This window comes from Engystomops pustulosus, chromosome 11 (genome assembly GCF_040894005.1).
Source record: "Engystomops pustulosus chromosome 11, aEngPut4.maternal, whole genome shotgun sequence".
Lineage (NCBI taxonomy): Eukaryota > Metazoa > Chordata > Amphibia > Anura > Leptodactylidae > Engystomops > Engystomops pustulosus.
The window spans coordinates 77,368,876-77,394,627 of record NC_092421.1 but is presented as its reverse complement, the minus strand read 5'-3'; the positions used below and the strand labels follow the sequence as shown (position 1 = coordinate 77,394,627).

Below are 25,752 nucleotides of genomic sequence, written 5' to 3'. Positions count from 1 at the left end.
AGTGCCGTCGCTAAGCGACAGCAGGCGGTGCTCAAACTGCTGAGCCTAGGCGATAAAAGGCACACCGCCCAAGAACTATTACAGGGCATCACGGCGCAGACTGATCTGTGGCTGGCACCGCTGAACCTGAAGCCAGGCATGGTTGTGTGTGACAACGGCCGTAACCTGGTGGCGGCTCTGCAACTCGGCAGACTGACACATGTGCCATGCCTGGCCCATGTGTTAAATCTCATAGTTCAGCGTTTCCTCAAGACATACCCCAATCTGTCTGATTTGCTCACGAAGGTGCGCCGCATCTTTGCGCATTTCAGGAAGTCCAGCACAGATGCTGCCACTCTCAGGGCAGCGCAGCGCCGCCTCCAGCTGCCCGCTCACCGACTGTTGTGCGACGTGCCCACGAGGTGGAATTCAACACTGACCATGTTATCCAGAGTTTACCAGCAGCGCAGAGTGATTGTAGACTGCCAGATGTCAACTTCCACCAGAACTGGTAGTCAGGTCAGTCAGCTTCCTCAAGTCTACAATGAGGAGTGGACGTGGATGTCTGATATCTGTCAGGTGCTGAGTAACTTTGAGGAGTCAACACAGATGGTTAGTGGCGATGCCGCCATCATCAGCCTCACCATCCCGCTGCTTGGCCTGTTGAAAAACTCTCTGGTCAGCATGAAGTCGGAAGCTTTGCGCTCGTCACAAGAGACGGGGGAAGAAGATTCCCGTGTTGATAGCCAAAGCACCCTTAGGTCTGTTTCTCAGCGCATATCGGAGGAGGTGGAGGAGGATGAGGAGGAAGAGGAGGAGAATGTTGGCGAGACACAAGAGGGGACCATTGTTCAGTCCTTCACTGTTCAGCGTGTATGGGCAGAAGAAGAGGAGTTGAAGGAGGAGGAAATGGACAGTCAGGCCAGTGAGGGGAGTGAATTCTTGCGCGTTGGTACTCTGGCGCATATGGCAGATTTCATGCTAGGCTGCCTATCCCGTGACCCTCGCGTTCAAAGAATTTATTCCAGCACCGATTACTGGGTATTCATTCTCCTGGACCTACGGTACAAGCAAAATCTTTCCACTCTCATCCCTGGAGAGGAAAGGAGTGTGAGAATGCATGAATACCAGCAGGCCCTGGTGCACAAGCTGAAACAGTATTTCCCTTCTGACAGCGCTAGCGGCAGAGTGCGTACTTCTGCGGGACAAGTAGCGAGGGAGAGTAGGCGAGCAGGCAGCTTTTCCAGCACTGGCAGGGGTACGCTTTACAAGGCTTTTGCCAGTTTTATGTCACCCCAGCAAGACACTGTCACCTGGTCCCAGTCTCGGCAGAGTAGGGCTGATCTTTACAGAAAGATGGTGAGGGAGTACGTAGCTGACCATTCCATCGTCCTAAATGATCACACAGCTCCCTACAACTACTGGGTTTCAAAGCTGGACATGTGGCACGAACTGGCGCTGTACGCCTTGGAGGTTCTTGCCTGCCCTGCCGCTAGCGTGTTGTCCGAGCGGGTTTTCAGTGCAGCTGGTGGCATCATCACCGATAAGCGTACACGCCTGTCGACTGACAGCGCTGACAGGCTGACGCTTATCAAGATGAATAAAGCCTGGATTTCTCCGGATTTTCATTCTCCACCAGGTGAAAGAAGCTCAACCTGAATAATGTATGCACTCCTCCTCCTCATTGTCCTCCTTCTCCTCCTCTTTGTACACTAAAGCAGAGGAAACTGGCTATTTTTTGCCAGGGCCAACTGGCTCTAGCTATAGTACTCTATGTATTTAATTTTTCTGGAGGGTCCTCTGTTTTAAGCAATACCCCAACCTGGTCCTCTGTTTTAAGCAATTTTTGGGAGTGCCACATACAGGCACTCAATCTATTTAATTTTTCTGGAGGACCACCTACCTGCTCCTCTGGTTTGAAAACTTTTTTGGACTGCCACATACAGGCACTCAATTTATTTAATTTTTCTGGAGGACCACCTACCTGCTCCTCTGGTTTGAAAACTTTTTTGGACTGCCACATACAGGCACTATCCAAATTAAATTGTCTCCATAGCAGCCTCCACACGTCATCGCCATAGCTGCCTCCAAAAGTCGTCCATATAGCTGCCTCCATACATCGTCCCCTTATCAAACGAGGTGTGTCAGGCAGAAATTTGGGTTGTTTTCATGGATTCCACATCAAACTTTTTAACTTTGTCGCCACCCTGCTGTGTTATCCACAAAATATACTGGCAAACTTTTACCATTTACGGATATTATTTCAGCGCTTCTTGCGCATCTGTTTACATTCCCCTCACCCGCCATATCCCAAACTTATAAGAACGCTACTACACTTGATCTTATACAAAAGGTTCTTAGAAGTGCTGTTTGGGGAGTAGCCTAGAGACAGGGGCTTGGATTGGCGAAAGCTCGCCTGGCAGCTCCATCTCAAGATCCAACTAACATAGTTTTAACTGCAGCACCTTTAATCTACTACTAGTCCACTGCCTCCATACATCGTCCCCTTATCAAACGAGCTGTGTCAGGCAGAATTTTCAGGTGTTTCACCAGATACATAGTGGTGAAACTATGTATCTGGTGTTCCTATTATTCCTAGGTGAAATATTCAATCGACTCCGTCTGCTTTGAAAATTATAATTTTTTCAAAGTAAACGCTTCTGGCCCTCAGGCCCATTTTGGGTGGGGAGGAGCCGAGAGACAGGGGCTTGGACAGGCGAAAGCTCGCCTGGCAGTGGACCGCCAGCTCCATCCCAAGATTAGGCAGCCTCAGAGGCATCCATGCATGCTGCCCCTGCTGTTTCCTGTCCATTTCCGTGGTGTTTCCATCCTTTTCTGAGGTTCCCAGGTGTTTGGCCAAGCTTCCCTGTGCAGAGCCTTGGTCCCCTTGAAAAATGCTCGAGTCTCCCATTGACTTCAATGGGGTTCGTTATTCGAGACGAGCACTCGAGCATCGGGAAAAGTTCGTCTCGAATAACGAGTACCCGAGCATTTTAGTGCTTGCTCATCTCTATTCCCCAGTAAATAAATGGACTCTTCCCTTCCTAATGTAGGGCTGGAAGCCAGGATCGCTGAGCTCAGCATAATTCAGCGCTGAGAAGTTGGGAGAAGGATGTGCGGTCATGAGTGACAAGTGGAAACTTTGCAGATTTGGCGGCCACAATTGAAGGTGACACGTCTCCAGCAGATACCGAGCCTGGAAGTGACAAGGTAACATTTGGGCCGAGAATTTTGTGACAAATTCCTAAAGTGAAGTTGAAAGCGGGAACAAAACGGAGCAAGAAGAAGTAATTGACAAGCTGATATGTGAAACAGGACACAGACTAATGACTCGTGGATTAAACCCCATTATTCCATCCAGTCTGTCCCCTAATTACAGGTTGATCATCCTGATTGGCAAAGACTTCACATACCCTATAGCGCCTCCGCAGGAGAAATGAAGTATTACACAATTCCAATATGAAATAAGAATCTCCATACAGTATATTCCTCCGGAGAGTCAGTGTAACTAGTCCTTGTTCTAGAAAGATCGTAAGGTTCCTAAACGAGGGACCACTAATACACGAGGCCATGATCATTAGATGATTCTGATTTTATTTTGAAAAATATAATTTTTTGGCACAAATTTCTGGTTTAATATTTTCATAATTAAAGGGGTTGGATAATTTTTAATAAATTTCTTCCATTAGACATGTACTTGTGTCTTGCGAAAGCTTCAGCCTTTCCCTGTTCTCACTGCCCTTCCTCTTTCTCACGGCTCTAGGCCATGCTGGTCATGTGATGTCACACAGGTGCACAGCAAGTTATATCCCCTGGTCATGTGATGTCACACAGGTGCACGGCTCATTATATCCCCGGTCATGTGATGTCACACAGGTGCATGGCTCGTTATATCCCTGGTCATGTGATGTCACACAGGTGCTCGGCTCGTTATATTCCTGTTCATGTGATGTCACACAGGTGCACGGCTCGTTATATCCCGGGTTCATGTGATGTCACAAAGGAGCACGTCTCGTTATTTCCATGGTCATGTGATGTCACACAGGTGCACGGCTCGTTATATCCCGGGTTCATGTGATGTCACAAAGGAGCACGTCTCGTTATATCCCCGGTCATGTGATGTCACACAGGTGCATGGCTCGTTATATCCCTGGTCATGTGATGTCACACAGGTGCATGGCTCGTTATATCCCTGGTCATGTGATGTCACACAGGTGCACGGCTCATTATATCCCTGGTCATGTGATGTCACACAGGTGCATGGCTCGTTATATCCCTGGTCATGTGATGTCACACAGGTGCTCGGCTCGTTATATTCCTGTTCATGTGATGTCACACAGGTGCACGGCTCGTTATATCCCGGGTTCATGTGATGTCACAAAGGAGCACGTCTCGTTATTTCCATGGTCATGTGATGTCACACAGGTGCACGGCTCGTTATATCCCGGGTTCATGTGATGTCACAAAGGAGCACGTCTCGTTATATCCCCGGTCATGTGATGTCACACAGGTGCATGGCTCGTTATATCCCTGGTCATGTGATGTCACACAGGTGCATGGCTCGTTATATCCCTGGTCATGTGATGTCACACAGGTGCACGGCTCATTATATCCCTGGTCATATGATGTCACACAGGTGCACAGCTCATATATCCCTTGTCATGTGATGTCACACAGGTGCACGGCTCGTTATATCCCCGGTCATGTAATGTCACACAGGTGCATGGTTCATTATATCCCTGGTGATGTGATGTCACACAGCTGCACGGCTCGTTATATCCCTGGTCATGTGATGTCACACAGGTACATGGCTCGTTATATCCCTGGTCATGTGATGTCACACAGGTGCACGGCTCGTTATATCCCTGGTCATGTGATGTCACACAGGTGCACAGCTCGTTATATCCCTGGTCATGTGAAGTCACACAGGTGCACAGCTCGTTATATATCACTGGTTATGTGATGTGACACAGGTGCACGGCTCGTTATATCCCTGGTCATGTGATGTCAAACAGGTGCACGGCTCATTATATCCCTGGTCATGTAATGTCACACAGGTGCACAGCTTGTTATTTCCCTGGTCATGTAATGTCACACAGGTGCACAGCTTGTTATTTCCCTGGTCATGTAATGTCACACAGGTGCACAGCTTGTTATTTCCCTGGTCATGTGATGTCACACAGGTGCATGGTTCATTATATCCCTGGTCATGTGATGTCACACAGGTACACGGCTCATTATATCCCTGGTCATGTGATGTCACACAGGTGCACGGCTCATTATATCCCCGGTCATGTGATGTCACACAGGTGCACGGCTCGTTATATCCCTGGTCATGTGATGTCACACAGGTACACGGCTCATTATATCCCTGGTCATGTGATGTCACACAGGTACACGGCTCATTATATCCCCGGTCATGTGATGTCACACAGGTGCACAGCTCGATATATCCCTTGTCATGCGATGTCACACAGGTGCACTGCTCGTTATATCCCTTGTCATGCGATGTCACACAGATGCATGGCTTATGATATCCCTGTTCATGTGATGTCACACAGGTGCACGGCTCGTCAGCATCAGACTGCTCTAATAACACTCTGTGAAATAAAGTGCATCTGTGGGACATCACATGACCAGGGACCGGTGTTTATATACAAGAAGTAAACGATGAAGCTTCCTATTGCATGGCAGCAAGCAGAGATCTGTGAAGGATTGATACAGAAAGTATATTGGGAAATTGTATAACGTTTCGTTACACAAACAATATCCATTATTTTTCCAAATGTGCTTAAAGTGGACACCCCCTTTAAATGACTGTGTTTTTATTCATATGAGGAAGCTGCACTACCCAGACCCCCCTAGTGCTCCGGGAGCTGGGTGCAACCACAACCTAGAAACCCCCCCTAGTTACACCCATAATTCCATACCTTGGCACTATGTCCCTCCGGGGAGGAGAATCCTGCACAGCTCCGTGTCCTCCGGTCAGGGAGGCACCTAAATAATACTGGATTCTAATTCTCAAAGGACCCCACTGATAGAAAATCAGCACCTCCAAAGTTAGGAACGACCCCTGTCCATGCCAAACTCCATGTCTTATGACCAGGGCCACCACCAGGGGGGTGTACTGTGACGCTGTTCAGAGGCCCTGAGCAGGAGAAGGGGCCCCAAGTCACAGAAAACCCTCCTCCCTTCCCAGGTGCAGGGAACTGTGCACACAGGGCCGGATTATCATTCTGTGGGGGCCCACAAAATTTGCCATTTCGGGGGGGGGGGGGCCCAAACCTATGACATAACTTTAAACTGCAAAATCTGTACAAGAACCTAAGGCTCTGGGACCCGGAAGACGCTGTTTAGGTCCCTCTTTTGTTCCCCAATATTCACAATATGTAACTGATGAGGTTGAAGTGTTTTGTGCCTCGGTCCTCGTGATGTTTTTGGTAATTAGACCTCGGCCCTCATTGGCCCTAAATCCACATTTCATTCTGATTCACAGCAACACAAGAAGAAGAAGAGAGAAGGAGATATAAATAGCCGTCTACATGTAAGAGATAGTGAGACGTGCGCCGGCACCTGCTCCTCCACCAGAGGTTCTGGCTACAATTATCTTATAGAAGAGATGCCAGGGAAGGAGGAGGGTTGGGACATTTAGGAAAGAATGATGGAAGATTATTTTTTGGGGGGGAGATTACAAAGGCAGTGACTACGCTCCTAAGTTTCTATAAAATTTTTATAATAGCTAAGGAATACACTTAAAGGGGTTGTCCAGTGGCAATGAGTCAGCCCCCACCCATACTTTCTGATTGGTGGGGTCTCAACCAATCACAAGAATTTGCAGCACTTGGCTGTGACAAAGTGGGTGCCCTGTATATGAACTGATGTAGTTGGCACTTTGTAGTTGGAAGGGGGTGGGCGTGTATATAAAAATTAAGGCGGGGTATAATATAGTGGGGGAGGTGCTCTCTATATATATTAATAGGGGTGCTGATGCTCCATATAGATTAAGGAGGGGGTGCTGTACATGAATTAATGAGGGGTGTTGGTAGGGATTTGTATTAATAAGTGTGTGGAACAGTGTATAATTAAGTTTATTTTAGGTGACAGCAGGTTACTATAAATAATATACAGTAATTTCGGCAGTGGTGTACATAATTATTTAATGTGAGAGCGTCAGTTGGGGGAGGGGAGGTGTCTGTTTATTATATATTTGATGCTGAGGGATAGTGTAATCACCTGTGGTATTAGGGTTATTTATTATTTAGGAGCACAGTGTGGGTTATGATCGTCATCCAGGGTGTACTTTACTATAAGTAACCATGATAGTTTTAGGAGCACAGTGTGGAGATGTGTTGTGCAAAGCTGATGATAATGGAGCACATTTACTTACCCGGCCGACGGAGTTCACCCAAAGTGCATTGTCCGTGTATAATGCGCTGTGCCGCGATTCACTACGATCGTGCGCCCGTTATCCTGCATGTGTCGCTTCCCAGCTCAGGTCCACAGGAGTTCACCTTCTTCTTCCTGGTGCAACACAATTTGAATATCAAATCCTGCGCTCAGTCCGAATCAGTCGGATCGTCCAATGGCCTGCCCCACGATTTCTGTTGCAATTAAGCAGCGCAGCTGCGCCAAAATCCGATCACGTGCGACACAATCCCTACAAACCTGTCACAGCCACGCAAATCCCCAAAATGTCGAAAAAAATCAAAGTGCGATCTGCGGACCCTTAGTAAATAAGCCCCAATGTCTTTCTGGATAAGTCACCATTGGAAGAAGTCACCATGAAGTTCTGTATGAGATGGAGAATAAATGACCCCCACGAGGACTCCACGAAGACGCCTGACCGGGCTAGGACTGTGAAGAGCAACCAACTGCAACTGATTTAAACAGTAAGTGATGTTTTTGTAAGTTTTTTGGGACTGTTTTAGGACAGGTCACCCAGAGTCCACCACTGCTTATCCATTACTGCCATCCCACATTGGACCCTCATGGAGCAGAACCAAGCATCATTTTCTCCTTTGTGATGTTTAAGCCTGAATGGGGCCCCAAGACTCCTGATGATGGCCCCACCATGATAAGGAAGGGAAAAGGGGAATACTATTGCATATCCAACAGATCCATCCATGAGCAAAGAAACTATATACCACTGGGCCACCAGGACCAGACACTATATACTATATTATCCTGCTGGTATATACTGTATCACCTCTGTATACAGGATCTGTATCCTCGGCACCTCATGCACGTGAGGATCGGATGTATATACATAGATTTATAGATTTGCTGTACACATCCGCGACCTCTCCGGTGACGCGCGAGCGCTATGACAAGTGATCCGTGGGTCGTTTTATTTGAGGCCATCACTTAATTGGCTGTTAGTGACCCAGGGGGCGACTGTACAGAACCCAATAACAGATCATGCAGGGAGCGCCGCAGGGGTGTCCGCTGGTTCTCTCCGGCTCATGCGCTATTTTAGGATTGGCAAACAATACAATCAATTGACACGGATCTAATTGGATGAGGACGATGTTCTGCAGATCTGTGGAGCTCGGCGCCAGCACTTCAGTCAGTCCAATTAAAAGTCCCTGCTCTACTGAGACTGTGGAGTTCTGAGGGACTCGTGTAATAACCCTCACGCCGAAAGAGGATTTCACAGATGTTTTAAATGGTTGGTGAAGTTCTTACAATCGTAAATTGTTCTCGTCAATCAGTAGTAATGAGCGGGTAGACGTCAGCCAGTGCTGAGATCTGTGTAATCACTTCTTGGTTTATGTTGTTAGTAGCAGCAGGACTATGAAATATGTATTTATATTCCAGGATTATAGCTTCTCTAAGTGCCATTAAGGTGCCTCCTCACACTGCAATGTCCTGTGTTTGTTGTACTCCACAGCGCCTCCCCTCTCCCCTGAGTCACTGCTGTAATATTCAACCAGAAGTCTGCTAGACCTTCTACTCAGAGCAGATTATAGCTTCTGGTGGCATGTTTTTATACTGCTCTGCTCATAGCTCTCTGTCTCATGCTGCTCCACAGCCCCTCCCTTCTCCTCTGAGTCACTGCTGTAATATTCAACCAGAAGTCTGCTAGACCTTCTACTAAGAGCAGATTATAGCTTCTGGGGGCATGTTTTTATACTGCTCTGCTCATAGCTCTCTGTCTCATGCTGCTCCACAGCCCCTCCCTTCTCCTCTGAGTCACTGCTGTAATGTTCAACCAGAAGTCTGCTAGACCTTCTACTCAGCGCAAACTGTGGCTTCTGTTGCATGTTTTCACATTGCTGTGCTCTTAGCTCTCTGTCTTGTGCTGCTCCACAGACCCTCTCCTCTGAGATACTGCTGTAATATTCAACCAGAAGTCTGCTAGACCTTCTGCTCAGAGCAAACTGTGGCTTCTGTTGCATGTTTTCACATTGCTGTGCTCTTAGCTCTCTGTCTTGTGCTGCTCCACAGACCCTCTCCTCTGAGAAACTGCTGTAGTATTCAACCAGAAGTCTGCTAGACCTTCTGCTCAGAGCAAATTGAGGCTTCTGTTGCATGTTTTCACATTGCTGTGCTCTTAGCTCTCTGTTTCGTGCTGCTCCACAGCCCCTCTCCTGCTGTAGTATTCAACCATAAGTCTGCTAGACCTTCTGCTCAGAGCAGATTTAGACTTCTGGTAGTGATCTCAGCTCTCTGTTTTAAGCTACTCCACAAACCCTTCCCTCTGAAACATTGCTGTAGTATTCAACCAGAAGACCTTTTCCTTGGAGCAGATTGTGGCATCTTGGGGCGTATTCTCACACTGCTATGCTCTGAGCTCTCTCTAAGGCTTGAATTGCTGTACTGCTCCTCCCTTATGCTCTGAGTAAAGGTTGTAGTTGACTTCTGATTGAGTACATAGAGCAGATGGAGGGGCTTTTGAGTAGCTCAAAACAGAGGGTAAGGGCTAAGCATTGTAAGGACATGACTGAATTTGGTGAAGCTACAATCCTGGAATATAAATCCATTGTTCACAGTTTTCCTGATGCTAACAACATACACAAAGATATGATTAATACTTCTCACATTGGGTCCTATATTTAAATATAGTCCGTCACCCCAGTTGTGAATATTCAGGTGACCTTTCTAGGGGTGCTGAAGTCTCTACTTACATCTTCCATTGTACCAATATCCGAAGTAATGACAAAGGACCATATATAAGTCTCTCGCATAACAGGCCGCACATAATTAAGACCAGCCATGTTTGCTACTAGAGAGCATGGACTCAGACCTAAGTCTATGTATAAGGCTACATTCACACTACAGTATGGGGGACGTATATACGGCCGATATACGTCCCCCATACACTTCTATGGGCTCACGGCCCTGTACGGGAGCGGTACGGTGCAGGGACCTGTCCTATCTTTCCCCGTATTACGGCGCCGTGCGCCATTAATTCCTCCCCGCACTGCCGTGTGCCCGCCGTACTACGGTGCGGCGGGCTCACGGCAGTGTGAATTTAGCCTAAGGGTGTTGAGAGGGGACATACAACCAAGGTTGTATGGGCACAGAGGGTCCTATTGGAAAATCTGCCCAGCTGTCCCTACTTACTTGCCAATCATACTCTAGATGTAAGGTGACAACTAGCAGACATTCCCTTCTGTGCCAAAGTGAAACACAGAGACAAAAACAGGACCAATTACAGGAGGAAAATTGTACAAATATGGGTAAAACAGAGAGGGCTCCTCAAGACAAGAAAAGGATCTGGAAAGAAAAGATCTGAAAAAATAAAGCAATACAAACTATGCCAGCAATCAATGGCAGATGAAATTCTTAAGGGATATCAGGGTCCCAGATCCCAGCCCCCCTGACATCGTAACCAAACAGAAAACAGCAAGGGTGGAATGTGATTGGAGAAGGCATCTGTCCATATTACTAGCTTATCCAACTGCAGCCCAGAACAAGATCAGCAGGAGACAGATGGGTGTGGTGGAATTGAATTCAGATAGAGAGGAGTAAAATAGGGCAGTGTTCAGACTAGTGCAAGACAGAATGTAAAATAAGTACAAGATTATATATAACAGCATATTCTCTGCCATAATTTACAGACAGAGGATGACACTGAAGTCTGAATGGGCGCAGATGTTACACTATGGGGGTCATTTACTAAGGGCCTGATTCGCGGTTTCCCGACGTGTTACCCGAATATTTCCGATTTGCGGCGATTTTCCCTGGATTGCCCCAGGATTTTGGCGCACGCGATCGGATTGTGGCGCATTGGCGCTGGAATGCACGCAACGGAAATCGGGGGGCGTGGCCGAACAATAACCCGACGGATTCGGAGAAAACGCCGTGTTTAAACAAAAAAAAGTGTCGCGGGACTCGCTCTTACCTTCACTTGGTCCAGCTTGGTGAAGATCATTGCATTCTGGAGAACTTCAGCGCAGCAGCGCCACCTGGTGGATGTCGGAGGAACTGCCTTAATGAATCGCCGGAAGACCCGAATCTACCGCAGAGAATGCGCCGCTGGATCGCGAATGGGCCGGGTAAGTAAATCTGCCCCTATGTCTATGCCCAGGATCCTTTTGATAGATTATCAATGACACCCATTACTTTGCCTTATGTTATTATGGGGCGGTGACGTCTTTGTGGACTTCCATTGATCTGGAAAGGGTAAGGAGGAAAATAGCGAGATATCTGATGGGCTCAGAGAGAAGGAGGTGACATGACACCAGGGATGGTGACACCTCTACCAGCATGTTGGTGAAAAAGTGAATTAATGGCAACCAGGCAAGAAACCCAATTTTTGACGGACAATTTTTTTTAGCAATTTTGCTAAATTTGGCAAATACGTCCCCAAACATGGGCTGGGCTTGTGCAAGCTCCACCTGATTTGAGGCATTTCTGGGCAGAGGAGACAGTCCCAGAGGTTGGACTTTTTAACTTTGAGTCTTAAAAATTCATGTCACACACGTGATTTGTGGCTTATTCATCTCCGGATCACAACGACAGCACCTGAGGAGGGACTGTTCTGGTGGAAAAATCGAAAAAACGCCATCGTACTGTATGACATGGAGGTTGTCCACATTTGGGGAGCAGATTCCACTAAATACTTAAAGGTTGTCCTAGTGCTAGAAGATCCAAAATCCAGCTGTGATCCGAGAGGAGCAAGGTTTCATGCCACGGCGGTGCCACCACAGCTGAGATGCGATATTAATAATAATTCTTTATATATCGCACACAGACTACGCAGCGCTGCACAGAGTTTGCCAAATCCGTCTCTGTTCCCAATGGGGCTCACAATCTAAACCACCTACCAGTATGACTTGGAGTGTGGGAGGAAACCGGAGGAGCCGAAGGAAACCCACACAAACACAGAGAGAACATACAACCTCCTTGCAGATGTTGACTCTAGGACTTGTACCCAGGACCCCAGCGCTGCAAGGCAGAAGTGGTAACCACTGAGCCATCGTGATGTCCGTAGAATAAATGGGCTGTCCATGTGATGGACAACGGATCAAGCCACGATCTATTGATATGGGACTTTATGTAAAAAAAACCCCAAACATGTGCTGTAACTAGAGATGAGCGAACATACTCGTCCGAGCTTGATGCTCGTTCGAGCATTAGCGTACTCGAAACTGCTCGTTGCTCGGACGAATACTTCGCCCGCTCGAGAAAATGGCAGCTCCCGCCGTTTTGCTTTTTGGCGGCCAGAAACAGAGCCAATCACAAGCCAGGAGACTCTGCACTCCACCCAGCATGACGTGGTACCCTTACACGTCGATAGCAGTGGTTGGCTGGCCAGATCAGGTGACCCTGGAATAGACTAGCCCCTGCCCGTGCTGCTCGGATCATTCTGTGTCTGGATGCCGCTAGGGAGAGAGCTGCTGCTGGTCAGGGAAAGCGTTAGGGTGTTCTATTACAATAGTGTTAGGCAGGAGTGATTCTACAAGAACCCAACAGCCCTTCTTAGGGCTACAATAACGTTATACTTTTTTTTTTTTATTTGCTTGTGGCTGGGCTTGCTGGCACTAGTAGTGCAGCTAGTACCATATTGTGAGGAATTTGCAGGGAAACTTGGGAACGTTATATTTAGCTCTTAGTGACACACATATCCACCTCAAACACCGAAGTGGGACAATTTATTAGGGGTTTGATTGAATTAGGCACAGTCTGCCATTTCCTTTTTTATTTTACGTTTATTTTTTCATAACTCAGCGTCATCTCATCTGGCATAGCAGTGTGCTTTCATACTTGGCTAGAAAATAGCCATAGCAATAGGATAGCATCGTTTGGTTTTAAAAACTAAAAAACACAAAAAAAACCAAAAAACACAAAAAAAAGTTAAAAAAAAATTAAAGTTATAACTCTCATTTTCAAAATGTTTAACCCGAGGGCTAGGGGTAGAGGACGAGGGCGGGCAACTACTGCTGGGGTCAGAGGCCGTGGTCCTGGGCGGGGTGAAACACCACCTGCTTATGAGGGAGCAGGGGAACGCCGCAGAGCTACACTCCCTAGGTTCATGTCTGAAGTTACTGGGACTCGTGGTAGAGCACTGTTGAGGCCAGAACAGTGCGAACAGGTGATGTCGTGGATTGCCGACAATGCTTCGAGCAATTTGTCCACCAGTCAGTCTTCCACGCAGTCCACCCATGTCACCGAAATCGGCACTCCTCCAGCTCCTGCACCTTAGCCTCCTCCCCCCCAGTCTGCCCCCTCCCAGGAAAATTTGGCATTTGAACCGGCATACTCTGAGGAACTGTTTTCTGGACCCTTCCCACAGTCACAAACCACTTGTCCGGTTGCTGCTGAGCAATTTTCCGATGCCCAGGTTTTCCACCAGTCGCAGTCTGTGGGTGATGATGACCTTCTTGACGTAGTGGGAGAAGTGTGTAAAGAGGTGTCCGACGATGAGGAGACACGGTTGTCAGACAGTGGGGAAGTTGTTGTCAGGGCAGGAAGTCCGAGGGGGGAGCAGACTGAGGGATCGGAGGATGATGAGGTGACAGACCCAAGCTGGGTTGATAGGCCGGGTGAACACAGTGCTTCTGAGACGGAGGAGAGTCCTCGACCAGAACAGGTTGGAAGAGGCAGTGGTGGGGCCAGACGGAGAGGCAGGGCCAGAGCAGGTGCATCAGCGCCAAATGTGTCACGTAGTGAAGCTCCCGTGGCGAGGGCTCCCGCGGCGAGGGCTAGATTTTCAGAAGTCTGGAGGTTCTTTAAGGAAACACCGGATGACCGACGGACTGTGGTGTGCAACCTTTGCCAAACCAGGATCAGCAGGGGTTCCACCACTAATAGCTTAACTACCACCAGTATGCGCAGGCATATGAATGCTAAACACCCCACTCAGTGGCAACAAGCCCGTTCACCTCCGGCCGTGCACACCACTGCTCCTTCCCCTGTGTCAGCTGATAGTCAGCCCCCTGCCCAGGACCCTGCCACAAAAACCCCATCGTCGCCTCCACGATCCTCCACAGCATCCACCAGCGTTCAGCTCTCCATACCCCAGACGCTGGAGCGGAAACGCAAATATAGTGCAACCCACCTGCACGCCCAAGCCCTTAATGTCCACATCTCCAGATTGCTTAGCCTGGAGATGCTGCCCTACAGGCTAGTAGAGACCGAGGCCTTTCGCAACCTCATGGCGGCGGCCGCCCCTTGGTATTCGGTCCCCAGCCGCCACTACTTTTCCCGATGTGCCGTCCCAGCCCTGCACCAGCACGTGTCAGACAACATCATCCGTGCCCTGACCAACGCCGTTTCTGACAAGGTCCACCTGACCACGGACACGTGGACGAGTGCTGCCGGGCAGGGCCACTATATACCGCTGACGGCACATTGGGTTAACTTGGTGGAGGCTGGGACCGAGTCTGACCCTGCGGCTGGTCATATACTGCCGACGCCAAGGATTGCGGGGCCTACCTCGGTCCAGGTGTTTCAGGCCTACTATGCCTCCTCCTCCTCCCACCCCTCCTCCACCTCCTCCTCCGAACTACCATCCGTGGGCATGGCGCCATCAGTCGGTAGCTCTAGGCACAGCAGCAGTGCCGTCGCTAAGCGACAGCAGGCGGTGCTCAAACTGCTGAGCCTAGGCGATAAAAGGCACACCGCCCAAGAACTATTACAGGGCATCACGGGGCAGACTGATCTGTGGCTGGCACCGCTGAACCTGAAGCCAGGCATGGTTGTGTGTGACAACGGCCGTAACCTGGTGGCGGCTCTGCAACTCGGCAGACTGACACATGTGCCATGCCTGGCCCATGTGTTAAATCTGATAGTTCAGCGTTTCCTCAAGACATACCCCAATCTGTCTGATTTGCTCACGAAGGTGCGCCGCATCTGTGCGCATTTCAGGAAGTCCAGCACAGATGCTGCCACTCTCAGGGCAGCGCAGCGCCGCCTCCAACTGCCCGCTCACCGACTGTTGTGCGACGTGCCCACGAGGTGGAATTCAACACTGACCATGTTATCCAGAGTTTACCAGCAGCGCCGAGCGATTGTAGACTGCCAGATGTCAACTTCCACCAGAACTGGTAGTCAGGTCAGTCAGCTTCCTCAAGTCTACAATGAGGAGTGGACGTGGATGTCTGATATCTGTCAGGTGCTGAGTAACTTTGAGGAGTCAACACAGATGGTCAGTGGCGATGCCCCCATCATCAGCCTCACCATCCCGCTGCTTGGCCTGTTGAAAAACTCTCTGATCAGCATGAAGTCGGAAGCTTTGCGCTCGTCACAAGAGGCGGGGGAAGAAGATTCCCTTGTTGATAGCCAAAGCACCCTTAGGTCTGCTCTCAGCGCATATCGGAGGAGGTGGAGGTGGAGGAGGATGAGGAGGAAGAGGAGGAGAATGTTGGCGACACAAGAGCGGACCATTGTTGAGTCCTTCACTGTTCAGCGTGTATGGGCAGAAGAAGAGGAGTTGGAGGAGTTGGAGGAGGAGGAAATGGACAGTCAGGCCAGTGAGGGGAGTGAATTCTTACGCGTTGGTACTCTGGCGCATATGGCAGATTTCATGCTAGGCTGCCTATCCCGTGACCCTCGCGTACAAAGAATTTATTCCAGCACCGATTACTGGGTATTCACTCTCCTGGACCCACGGTACAAGCAAAATCTTTCCACTCTCATCCCTGGAGAGGAAAGGAGTGTGAGAATGCATGAATACCAGCAGGCCCTGGTGCACAAGCTGAAACAGTATTTCCCTTCTGACAGCGCTAGCGGCAGAGTGCGTAGTTCTGCGGGACAAGTAGCGAGGGAGAGTAGGCGAGCAGGCAGCTTGTCCAGCACTGGCAAGGGTACGCTTTACAAGGCTTTTGCCAGCTTTATGTCACCCCAGTAAGATACTGTCACCTGTCCCCAGTCTCGGCAGAGTAGGGCTGATCTTTACAGAAAGATGGTGAGGGAGTACGTAGCTGACCATACCATCGTCCTAAATGATCACACAGCTCCCTACAACTACTGGGTTTCAAAGCTGGACATGTGGCACGAACTGGCGCTGTACGCCTTGGAGGTTCTTGCCTGCCCTGCCGCTAGCGTGTTGTCCGAGCTGGTTTTCAGTGCAGCTGGTGGCATCATCACCGATAAGCGTACACGCCTGTCGACTGACAGCGCTGACAGGCTGACGCTTATTAAGATGAATAAAGGCTGGATTTCTCATAATTTCCAATCTCCACCAGGTGAAGGAAGCTCAACCTGAATAATTTATCCACTCCTCCTCCTCCTCATTTTCCTCCTTCTCCTCCTCTTTGTACAGTAAAGCAGAGGAAACTGGCTATTTTTTGACAGGGCCCACTGGCTCTAGCTATAGTACTTTATGCATTTAATTTTTCTGGAGGGCCACCGACCCGGTCCTCTGTTTTAAACAATTTTTGGGAGTGCCACATACAGGCACTCAATCTATTCAATTTTTCTGGAGGGCCACCTACCTGCTCCTCTGGTTTGAAAACTTTTTTGGACTGCCACATACAGGCACTCAATCTATTCCATTTTTCTGGAGGGCCACCTACCTGCTCCTCTGGTTTGAAAAGTTTTTTGGACTGCCACATACAGGCACTCAATCTATTCCATTTTTCTGGAGGGCCACCTACCTGCTCCTCTGGTTTGAAAACTTTTTTGGACTGCCACATACAGGCACTCAATCTATTTCATTTTTCTGGAGGGCCACCTACCTGCTCCTCTGGTTTGAAAACTTTTTTGGACTGCCACATACAGGCACTATCCAAATTAAATTGTCTCCATAGCAGCCTCCACACGTTGTCTCCATTGCTACCTCCAAAAGTCGTCCATATAGCTGCCTCCATACATCGTCCCCTTATCAAACGAGGTATGTCAGGCAGAAATTTGGGTTGTTTTCATGGATTCCACATCAAAGTTGTTAACTTTGTCGCCACCCTGCTGTGTAATCCACAAAATATACTGGCAAACTTTTATCATTTACCGATATTATTTCAGCGCTTGATCTTATACAAAAGGTTCTTAGAAGTGCTGTTTGGGGAGTAGCCTAGAGACAGGGGCTTGGATTGGCGAAAGCTCGCCTGGCAGCGGAGCGCCAGCTCCATGCCAAGATCCAACTAACATAGTTTTAACTGCAGCACCTTTAATCTACTACTAGTTCACTGCCTCCATACATGGTCCCCTTATCAAACGAGCTGTGTCAGGCAGAATTTTGGGTTGTTTTCATGGCTTCCATGTTAACTTTGTCGCCACCCTGCTGTGTAATCCACAAAATATACTGGCAAACTTTTATCATGTACCGATATTATTTGAGCGCTTCTTGCTCACCTCCTTTGGTTCCTCTCTGCCACCCATTGGTTGGAAGCCTGAGTCCATTTAGGGTATGTCGCCATGCCACTCTCTAGCCTGCCGCTGCTGCCGCTGCCTCTGCATGCCGTCCCCTATAGTGTCAGGGTCAATTATTGGATGTTTTAGATGCTATCTAGCCTCATTCGGTCACTCTGTCATGGCCATGCTGTTGCCCATAATTTTGGCATAATGGTGCGATTAAGCAGCCTCAGAGGCATCCATGCATGCTGCCCCTGCTGTTTCCTGTCCATTTCCGTGGTGTTTCCATCCTTTTCTGAGGCTCCCAGGTGTTTGGCCAAGCTTCCCTGTGCAGAGCCTTGGTCCCCTTGAAAAATGCTCGAGTCTCCCATTGACTTCAATGGGGGTCGTTATTCGAGACGAGCACTCGAGCATCGGGAAAAGTTTGTCTCGAATAACGAGTACCCGAGCATTTTAGTGCTCGCTCATCTCTAGCTGTAACCATCAGGAGCGCTGCACGGAGCTGCAGAATTAACCATATAAATACAGTAGATGACAATTTTTTTTTAGGTTTTTTTCTTCTTTAACATCTTAAGTTGTAATTTTATAACTTCTTCACCTCCTATTGTCTTCTATGGAATTGATTTGTTTTATTTGTCGCCATGGAATCCAGGTTTTACGTGAGGTTTTACATTTCAACAAAATTTGCACGAATCAATCTTAGATGTGAATAAAAAAAAACTTTGTAAAATATCCTATCAGAGCAAAGTGCTTTTTTCTCACCCGCCCTCTACTAAACTGGGTGTCCCTCTTAAATCTCTGACTCAGACTGAATTCCTAAAGGTTGAAGATTTTATAGATTTCTATAAAGAGGGAAGGGAAAGGAGTGAGCCGGAACTGGGGATAATACTGAGTTCTAGAGAGGAGAGACATAGACAGATTCTGCTGGAGTTAACAGTAAGTTTCTATCTCACTCCAAATGCTTCATTCCAATCGATACTTCTCCATTATGTCCCATATAACCATGCTGATGCATTTGGAAGAGAGAAGAGAGACACAATCAGAGCTGCTGAAATTAACTTTAAGTTTCTATCTCACCCCAAGTGCTTTACTCATATCTTCTGGGGTTAATAGTAAGTTTTTATCTCACCCCAAGTAATCAATTCCCATGAGAACATTATAGTACTTCTCTATAATGTCCTATATGACCCTGCTGATGTATCTGAGATAGACAGACATAGACATAGATAGACATAGACAGATTCTACTGGAGCTAAAAGTAAGATTTGGTCTTACCCTAAGTGCTTTACTCCCATCAGTTCTGGTCAGTACTTCTCTATAGTGTCCTATATGACCATGATGATGCATGTGAGTTAGTGAGCAGAGACACAGTGTCACGGGTGCTCCCGCGATCCATGTCGCGGATCGCGGGTACACCCGTGCTCCGCTGCCTGCGGCTCCCCGTCTCCTAGCCCTTACTTACCTCTCCTGGCTCCTGTCTGTGCTCCGGCTCCCGGTATGTAGGCCGCATGCCTCCTTGCCTGCAGTCGCACGCTCTCACCACTAGAGGGCGCGAGCGCGGACTTCTCAAGTCTTAAAGGGCCAGCCTCCTCCTGATTGGCTCCTGCTAATCCAGCTCGCCCTTATAATCCGGCACCTCCCTTCACTCCCCGCCAGATCTTCTCCTAGGATCTCATATGGTTTCCATGCCAGGCTTCCCTAAGCCGTTCCTGTGGAAGAGAAAGCCCATTACGGTTTCCATACACTTTCCTGTGTTTCTGTGTGTCTCCAGCGTTCCCATACACTCCTGGTGTGTCCTGTCTTCCAGCGTTACCAGTGTTCCTTCGTGTTCCTGTCTCCAGTGTTACCAGGGTACCTCCGTGTGCTCCTGCCATTCTGTCTCAAGTCTTCAGTCTGCCTCCGTGCTTCCTGCTGTGCCTCCCAGGGTTCCAGTCCAGCAGTGTCTGCAGTCCGTGCCAGCGTTACCAGTGTTCCTCCGTGTTCCTGTCTCCAGTGTTACCAGGGTACCTCCGTGTGCTCCTGCCATCCTGTGTCAAGTCTTAAGTCTGTCTCCATGCTTCCTGCTGTGCCTCGCAGGGTTCCAGTCCAGCGGTGTCTCCAGTCCGTGCCAGCGTTACCAGTGTTCCTCTGTGTTGCTGCTGTCATCCCAGGCTTGGACTGTTTCCTGCACTTCCCTGTACCTTGGCTGCCACCGCAGGCCTCATACCATCTCCTGCGGTGGTCCAGAGGGTCCACTGGTCCACAGACTCCTCCCTCCGGACTCTTCCCATAGAGACTTTTAGTTCCGTTGTCTGTGTGACCCGTTACACACAGACAGACTTTGCTTCAGTTAATAGTAAGTTTCTATCTCACCCTAAGTGCTTTATACCCGTCAGTGCTTCTCTTCAGTGTCCCGCTGATGCACCTCATTTAGAGAGGAGAGACACAGGAACAATCAAAGGTTACTGGAGGTAATTTTAAGTTTCGATCTCACCCCAAGTGCAGTGTATGGGAGGCTTCATAGCAGCTAGTCTCCAGCCACCAGCTGTAAGACCACTGAGAATTACAGATAGTGCCTGCTGAAAATGCAAAATGTACATGATATAAATGGCCAACCATAGAGTTATTTTTTGATGTGTTCAAAGTTTGATGAAAGGTCCATTAGACTTTAATTAAAAGGATATTCCCACAGGATTCTTAAAAATACTCAAGATAACAAAATAACACATTGTCCATTTCACTGTTATTAGCAAAAATACAGCATTTCACAGATATAAGTCCGACCTGTCTCTATCAGTCTTGGTGTACACAATTTTGGTTGTCCCTGGATACAACTGTAAATCTTCTGACTATGGTCGGATTCTTCTCATAAAAAATAGCTTCTCCTGTCTGCACACTGCAGTGCTCTCCGACTCCTGTCCCTCTGCATTACAAGACCAGCAGGGACACAGGCACTTTCTACCAGCAAACATCAGTGTGCAGAGACTTACTCTACAAGCTACAGACAGATAAGCAGAGCTGACTCTGTGTTTGATTGATTAAGTGAATTAGCAGAGCTGAGAATGTAATTGTGTGTAATATGAATCTCATGGATCTCATCATCTCTGATCTGTCTCATCTCTCTTTCTATGTGTCAGATACTAACAGACGATTCAGAAGCTAAATGAAAGTGTAGATAAACCCTGTATCCTGATAATCTAAGCACATTGTCAGCACACAGCATCTCACAGCACTGGAGGGATCATGAAGTGTCTGCTCAGAGAGTCCCCGCTCACACTCTGGAATCTTACACTGACCATCACTGAGTGATAGGAGCTAAAACACCAATAACACTGCGTAAAACGGTAAAATAAGGGGTTAAAAATTATGTTTAATGTGTAAACATCACTAAGGGAATTAAAATTTGAGAACTTTCTTTAAAGGGAAAACCCCTTTAACTCTATTAGACTTAGAGGCGGCCATTGCCATGTACAGTGACTGTGTTATGTGGCTATCAAGGGGGTCAGATGGAATCAGGGTCACAGTTTGGCCTCATTTTCAGCCCCCCAATACCCTTACTATGAGTTCTGGCTCATGATGTCATGTGATCGGCTATAATTATGTCACTTATTATGACATCTGTTCCTGCCAAATCAATCAATCGATCACTTGTGGTTCACGTTTGATCTTGTACATGCAGTATACTGGTAATATGGCACCAGACTGTCATCACCAGCGACCTCTTCTGGCCGGTTACTGTAATAACCATTCACTAAATAGTATTTAATCAGTGGTCTGAGGTCTAAATTTTTTTTTGGCAAACCTGTAGTCTGTATTTATTGGATTGGACCTGGGATCTATCTATATTGTATTAGGGTCTATGATTTTTAATGGTCTTTTTTTATGGCCAGGGACATAAAAACCTGGTTTGTGCCTAATTTGGCTTTGTATATTTCCTGCTTCGAAATGTTAGCGCCTGATTCAAAGGACATCTACCACTAGGATAATGGATTGTAAACCAGGCACACTGACATACTGTTGTGTGCCCCCCTCTGGCAGGATCCGCTCTTATTTTATCTTCATATGACCTTGTTGGCTTTAAAAATTATGCAAATGAGCGTCAGGGGCTCCAAGTTCCATTAACACCCATAGAGCCCTGAGCCCTTTGACTCATTTGCATAATTACATTTTTTTTGGGTAAACACCAGGGCGTAAGAAGCTAAAAGATACTGCCACAGGACACACACACCAGTATGTCCTAATCCTTGTACATGGACCAGTCAGAGCTTTACTTGCTGATGGTTTCCACCAGGATCTGCTGCCTATAACCTTAAAATATGAAAATGAACCCGTCTTTTCAGCACTACTGGAGCCTTTCCCATCAATCCATACAAAACTCTAATTCAGTCCTTCACTATTTCGTTTTTCGGCACAATAATAGTGGATTCTCCGTGAACAGCAGCCGCCAACCTGCTGATGGAATCCTGGGATATGAGTAGGAATGATACATTCCCCAGAAGTTGTCCTGATTAAGGGAATTACATTTGAGATACAGGCAGTCCCCGGGTTATGTACAAGATAGGGTCCGGAGGTTTGTTCTTAAGTTGAATTTGTATGTAAGTCGAAACTGTATATTTTATAATTGTAGTTCCAGATAAAAAAAAATTTTTGCCCCTGTGACAATTGGAGTTTAACATTTTTTTGCTGTAATGGGACCAAAGATAATCAATAAATCTTCATTACAGACACCTTACAGCTGATCATTGCAGCCTGGGACTATAGTAACATCCAGAGAGGTCACCAGAGGTCAGAGGGGTCTGTCTGTAACTATGGGTTGTCTGTAAGTCGGGTGTCCTTAAGTAGGGGACCGCCTGTAATTCCATATTGCGGAGCCAAGTTTACTATCAGGTTCCTTAAAGGGGATTTCCATTATAATGATACTGATGTCCTATTTAGCTGTAGTCCTGGGTGCGGGTGACTGCACAGAGAATGGAGCAGGTTTACGGACAAGCATCAGGTAGTCGTGCCAAAGAACACATTCATCTCTGCTACACCTACTGTGTACTAGTGGAGGCAAATCCTAATTTAACCCTTGCAACAGAGCAGCTGCTGAGATGTAAAGCTCCAGCCTTCTCCCATGAGCCTTACCTACACTATACGCTGCGCTCCCACCTCCTCCCACCCACTTGCCTACACTATCCATTCACCAGCACCCGCCTCCGCCTCCTGTCACCTACAACATATGTTCAGCTCCCCGGCCTCCCCCGTGTGGTGCGCTGACTGTATGGAATAGGGGGTTGTGCACAATATGATGAAATCTTCTACTGTACATCATGTGGCTGCTGTGCGCTGGGGCTACCTACCTCATTATACTAACCTACCACAGTGCACAAATACAAGCAGACAGTCCCAAAGAGAGCAATGACAAATTCAGCTCTGCTACATCTGCAAAAAGTAACGCTGACCCACAGATCTATATATTCATGAAGTATTGATAGACACACGGTCCGATTTATCTTAGTGTGATGCAGGTTTTTTGGTTGTCATTTAGTGACTTTTTGGGCGCATTGAGGTATTTGTGCATTTCTTTAAACATTTTCCTGCAAGCAGTGCGCTGGAATTCACCGCGAAGTAGTAAATCTGGTTTGTCCCTAATTTGGCTTTGAATATTTCCTGCTTCAAAATGTTAGCGCCTGATTTAAAGGACATCTACGACCAGGATGAAGGACTGTAAACCAAGCACACTGAAATACTGGTGTTTATCCCCCTCTGGCAGGATCAGCTATTCTTTTAGCTTCTTATGCCCTGGTTTTTAAGAATAGAAGGCTTTAAAAATTATGCAAATGAGCCTCATGGGCTCCAGGCTCCATTAACACCCATAGAGCCCTGAGCCCTCTGACTCGTTTGCATAATTTAAAAAAAAAACTTTTTTCGTTAAAAACCAGGGTGTAGGAAGTTAAAAGAAGAGCGGATCGTGCTAGAGGCAGCACACGCCAGTATGTCAGTGTGCTAGGTTTACAATCTTTCATCCTGGTGGTAGATGTCCTTTATTTTTAGCCCAAAAAAAGCTAAAATAATTGGGCTTAATCCCCCCAGTCACGTCTATGCATAGTCGATGTTATGAGTTAAAAAGAATCTTAAAAAATGGCATAAAAGAGGTGGAAAAAAAGACTCACTAAAGGCACAAAGGGGAAAATATAAATGACCCCCATAGATAGAAATGAGATGATAGATCAATAGATGAGAGATAGATGCCCTTGTCCTAAACAGCTTTGCACCTTAGAAATTGGTATTACTATGCTGCTCTTGTTCTCTTTTCCAAGAAAGATAGATAGATAGATAGATAGATAGATAGATAGATAGATAGATAGATAGATAGATAGATAGATAGATAGATAGGAGATAGATAGATAGATAGGAGATAGATAGATAGAGAGAGAGATAGGAGATAGATAGATAGATAGATAGATAGATAGATAGATAGATAGATAGATAGATAGATAGATAGAATAAGGTGAAGAGATAGATAGATAGATAGATAGGAGATAGATAGATAGGAGATAGATAGATAGATAGATAGATGTGAAGAGATAGATAGACATATAGATAGATGGATGCTGCATACATATAACTCTCCTTCCCTTTAGTACACAAGCAGTTAATTCTGCTCTCAGTCAGTGGCCGCACGGTTACAGCTGCTGGTGTAGTCGGATGATGCATCTGCGCCTGGTTATCGCACAGGAGTAGTCGGATGAGTTTCTTCACATGGTAACTAGTGAGGAGATGCCAGGAGCCCCTGAATGTCAGAGGAGACAGGAGGAAGGAATCAAAGTTATTCCAAGACACTAAAAGGGGAATCAGAAGAAGGAACTGGAGAAGGAAGGAGCAAACTCCCCCTGAGAGCTGCGAGCGCTGAGATCTGCCTTCTCCTCCTCATCATCACATGTAGTAAGAGCTGACACTGAGGATCATCAACTGGGGGCAACTCATAGAGGGAATGGACTGAATGCCCCCCCTCCAGCATCTCCTCCTCCTCCAGCTCCCCTGGACCACACACATCCCGGACCACAACACATCCGACGACAACAAGCGGAAACAAACACAGGCAGCACCAGCACCAGCAGCCCATGCCAAGCAGGATCGTATTAACCCCTCGTCGCCCGGAGTGATTTCTTTTGACACATAAGGATCTATAATTTTTTCTCAGTAGAATCCACTTGTAAATCCTGAGAACCTGAGGATTCTTAAGGGTCTGGGAGGTGAGAAACTGTCTCTGATCCCAGGTCTTCACATATACCTCTGTCTGAAGATGAGGAGTAAAGGTAGGAAAGCTAACCTTTCAGATTCAAGAGATCTAGATGGATCGTACGATCAACTCACTGGTAAGTCAGATCTTTCCCTTTGCTTGTGTGGAAAATGAGCAGCATCCCTTTAAGAGAACATAAAGCTCATGGACATTATGCAATACATGGCTACATTGTCTCACTGCTGGATTTGGCTGGTTTGGTGGGCACTGGGGGTATGTGGGTGACACTGGGCAATGGGGGCTCATAGGGCAATGGGCATTGATGGGGTATTGACCAATGTGTTGCACTAGAAAGTTGGAGTCAGTTTGGAGAGTCATATAAATCTTGTATTTAGGGGAATAGGTTATACATGTTATATCCAAAGCAGATGATCCCTACAGATTCCCATCTCCTGGATAGTGACTGGAACCTACAATAAAGTAGGGATTATAGAACCTCATACAGTATAATCCAATGGGATTAGAAGAATGATGGTGAACTACAAGTCACAGCATGACACAGGCTATTGGGAGTCATAGTCCTACAGTAAACTGAGGAGCCACAGGTTGTCACTCAGCATTAACATACTAAGACTGCCTGGGTGGTGTGTGCTGTGTGCAGGTGTAGATTTGCATACACCTACAGTTTGGATGGTGATGTTGGTGGATTATACTCTGCATGTGCACCAGGTGACATCCATGACCTGTAGGAAAGCATGGACATGGCTAACTAAGACCAGATGTGAAATAATTCTCAGTTTTATACTGTAACAATGGCCACTAACCTCATA

General features: G+C 47.3%; 1 protein-coding gene across 3 annotated transcripts in view; it reads left to right on the top strand.

The window, feature by feature from the left end:
- The first annotated feature begins 24,349 nt into the window (after window positions 1-24,349).
- The window catches only part of KCNIP2 (potassium voltage-gated channel interacting protein 2), a 326,572-nt gene continuing 325,169 nt past the window's right edge, over window positions 24,350-25,752 (top strand). For 2 of the 3 annotated variants that reach the window (XM_072131244.1, XM_072131238.1), the window contains exon 1: window positions 24,352-25,058. In XM_072131244.1, the coding sequence (XP_071987345.1) occupies window positions 24,986-25,058 (73 nt within the window). In that variant the 5' untranslated portion in view covers window positions 24,352-24,985. Of the gene's footprint in view, window positions 25,059-25,752 lie in introns of all 3 variants that reach the window. The other variant, XM_072131243.1, reaches the window with a different exon arrangement.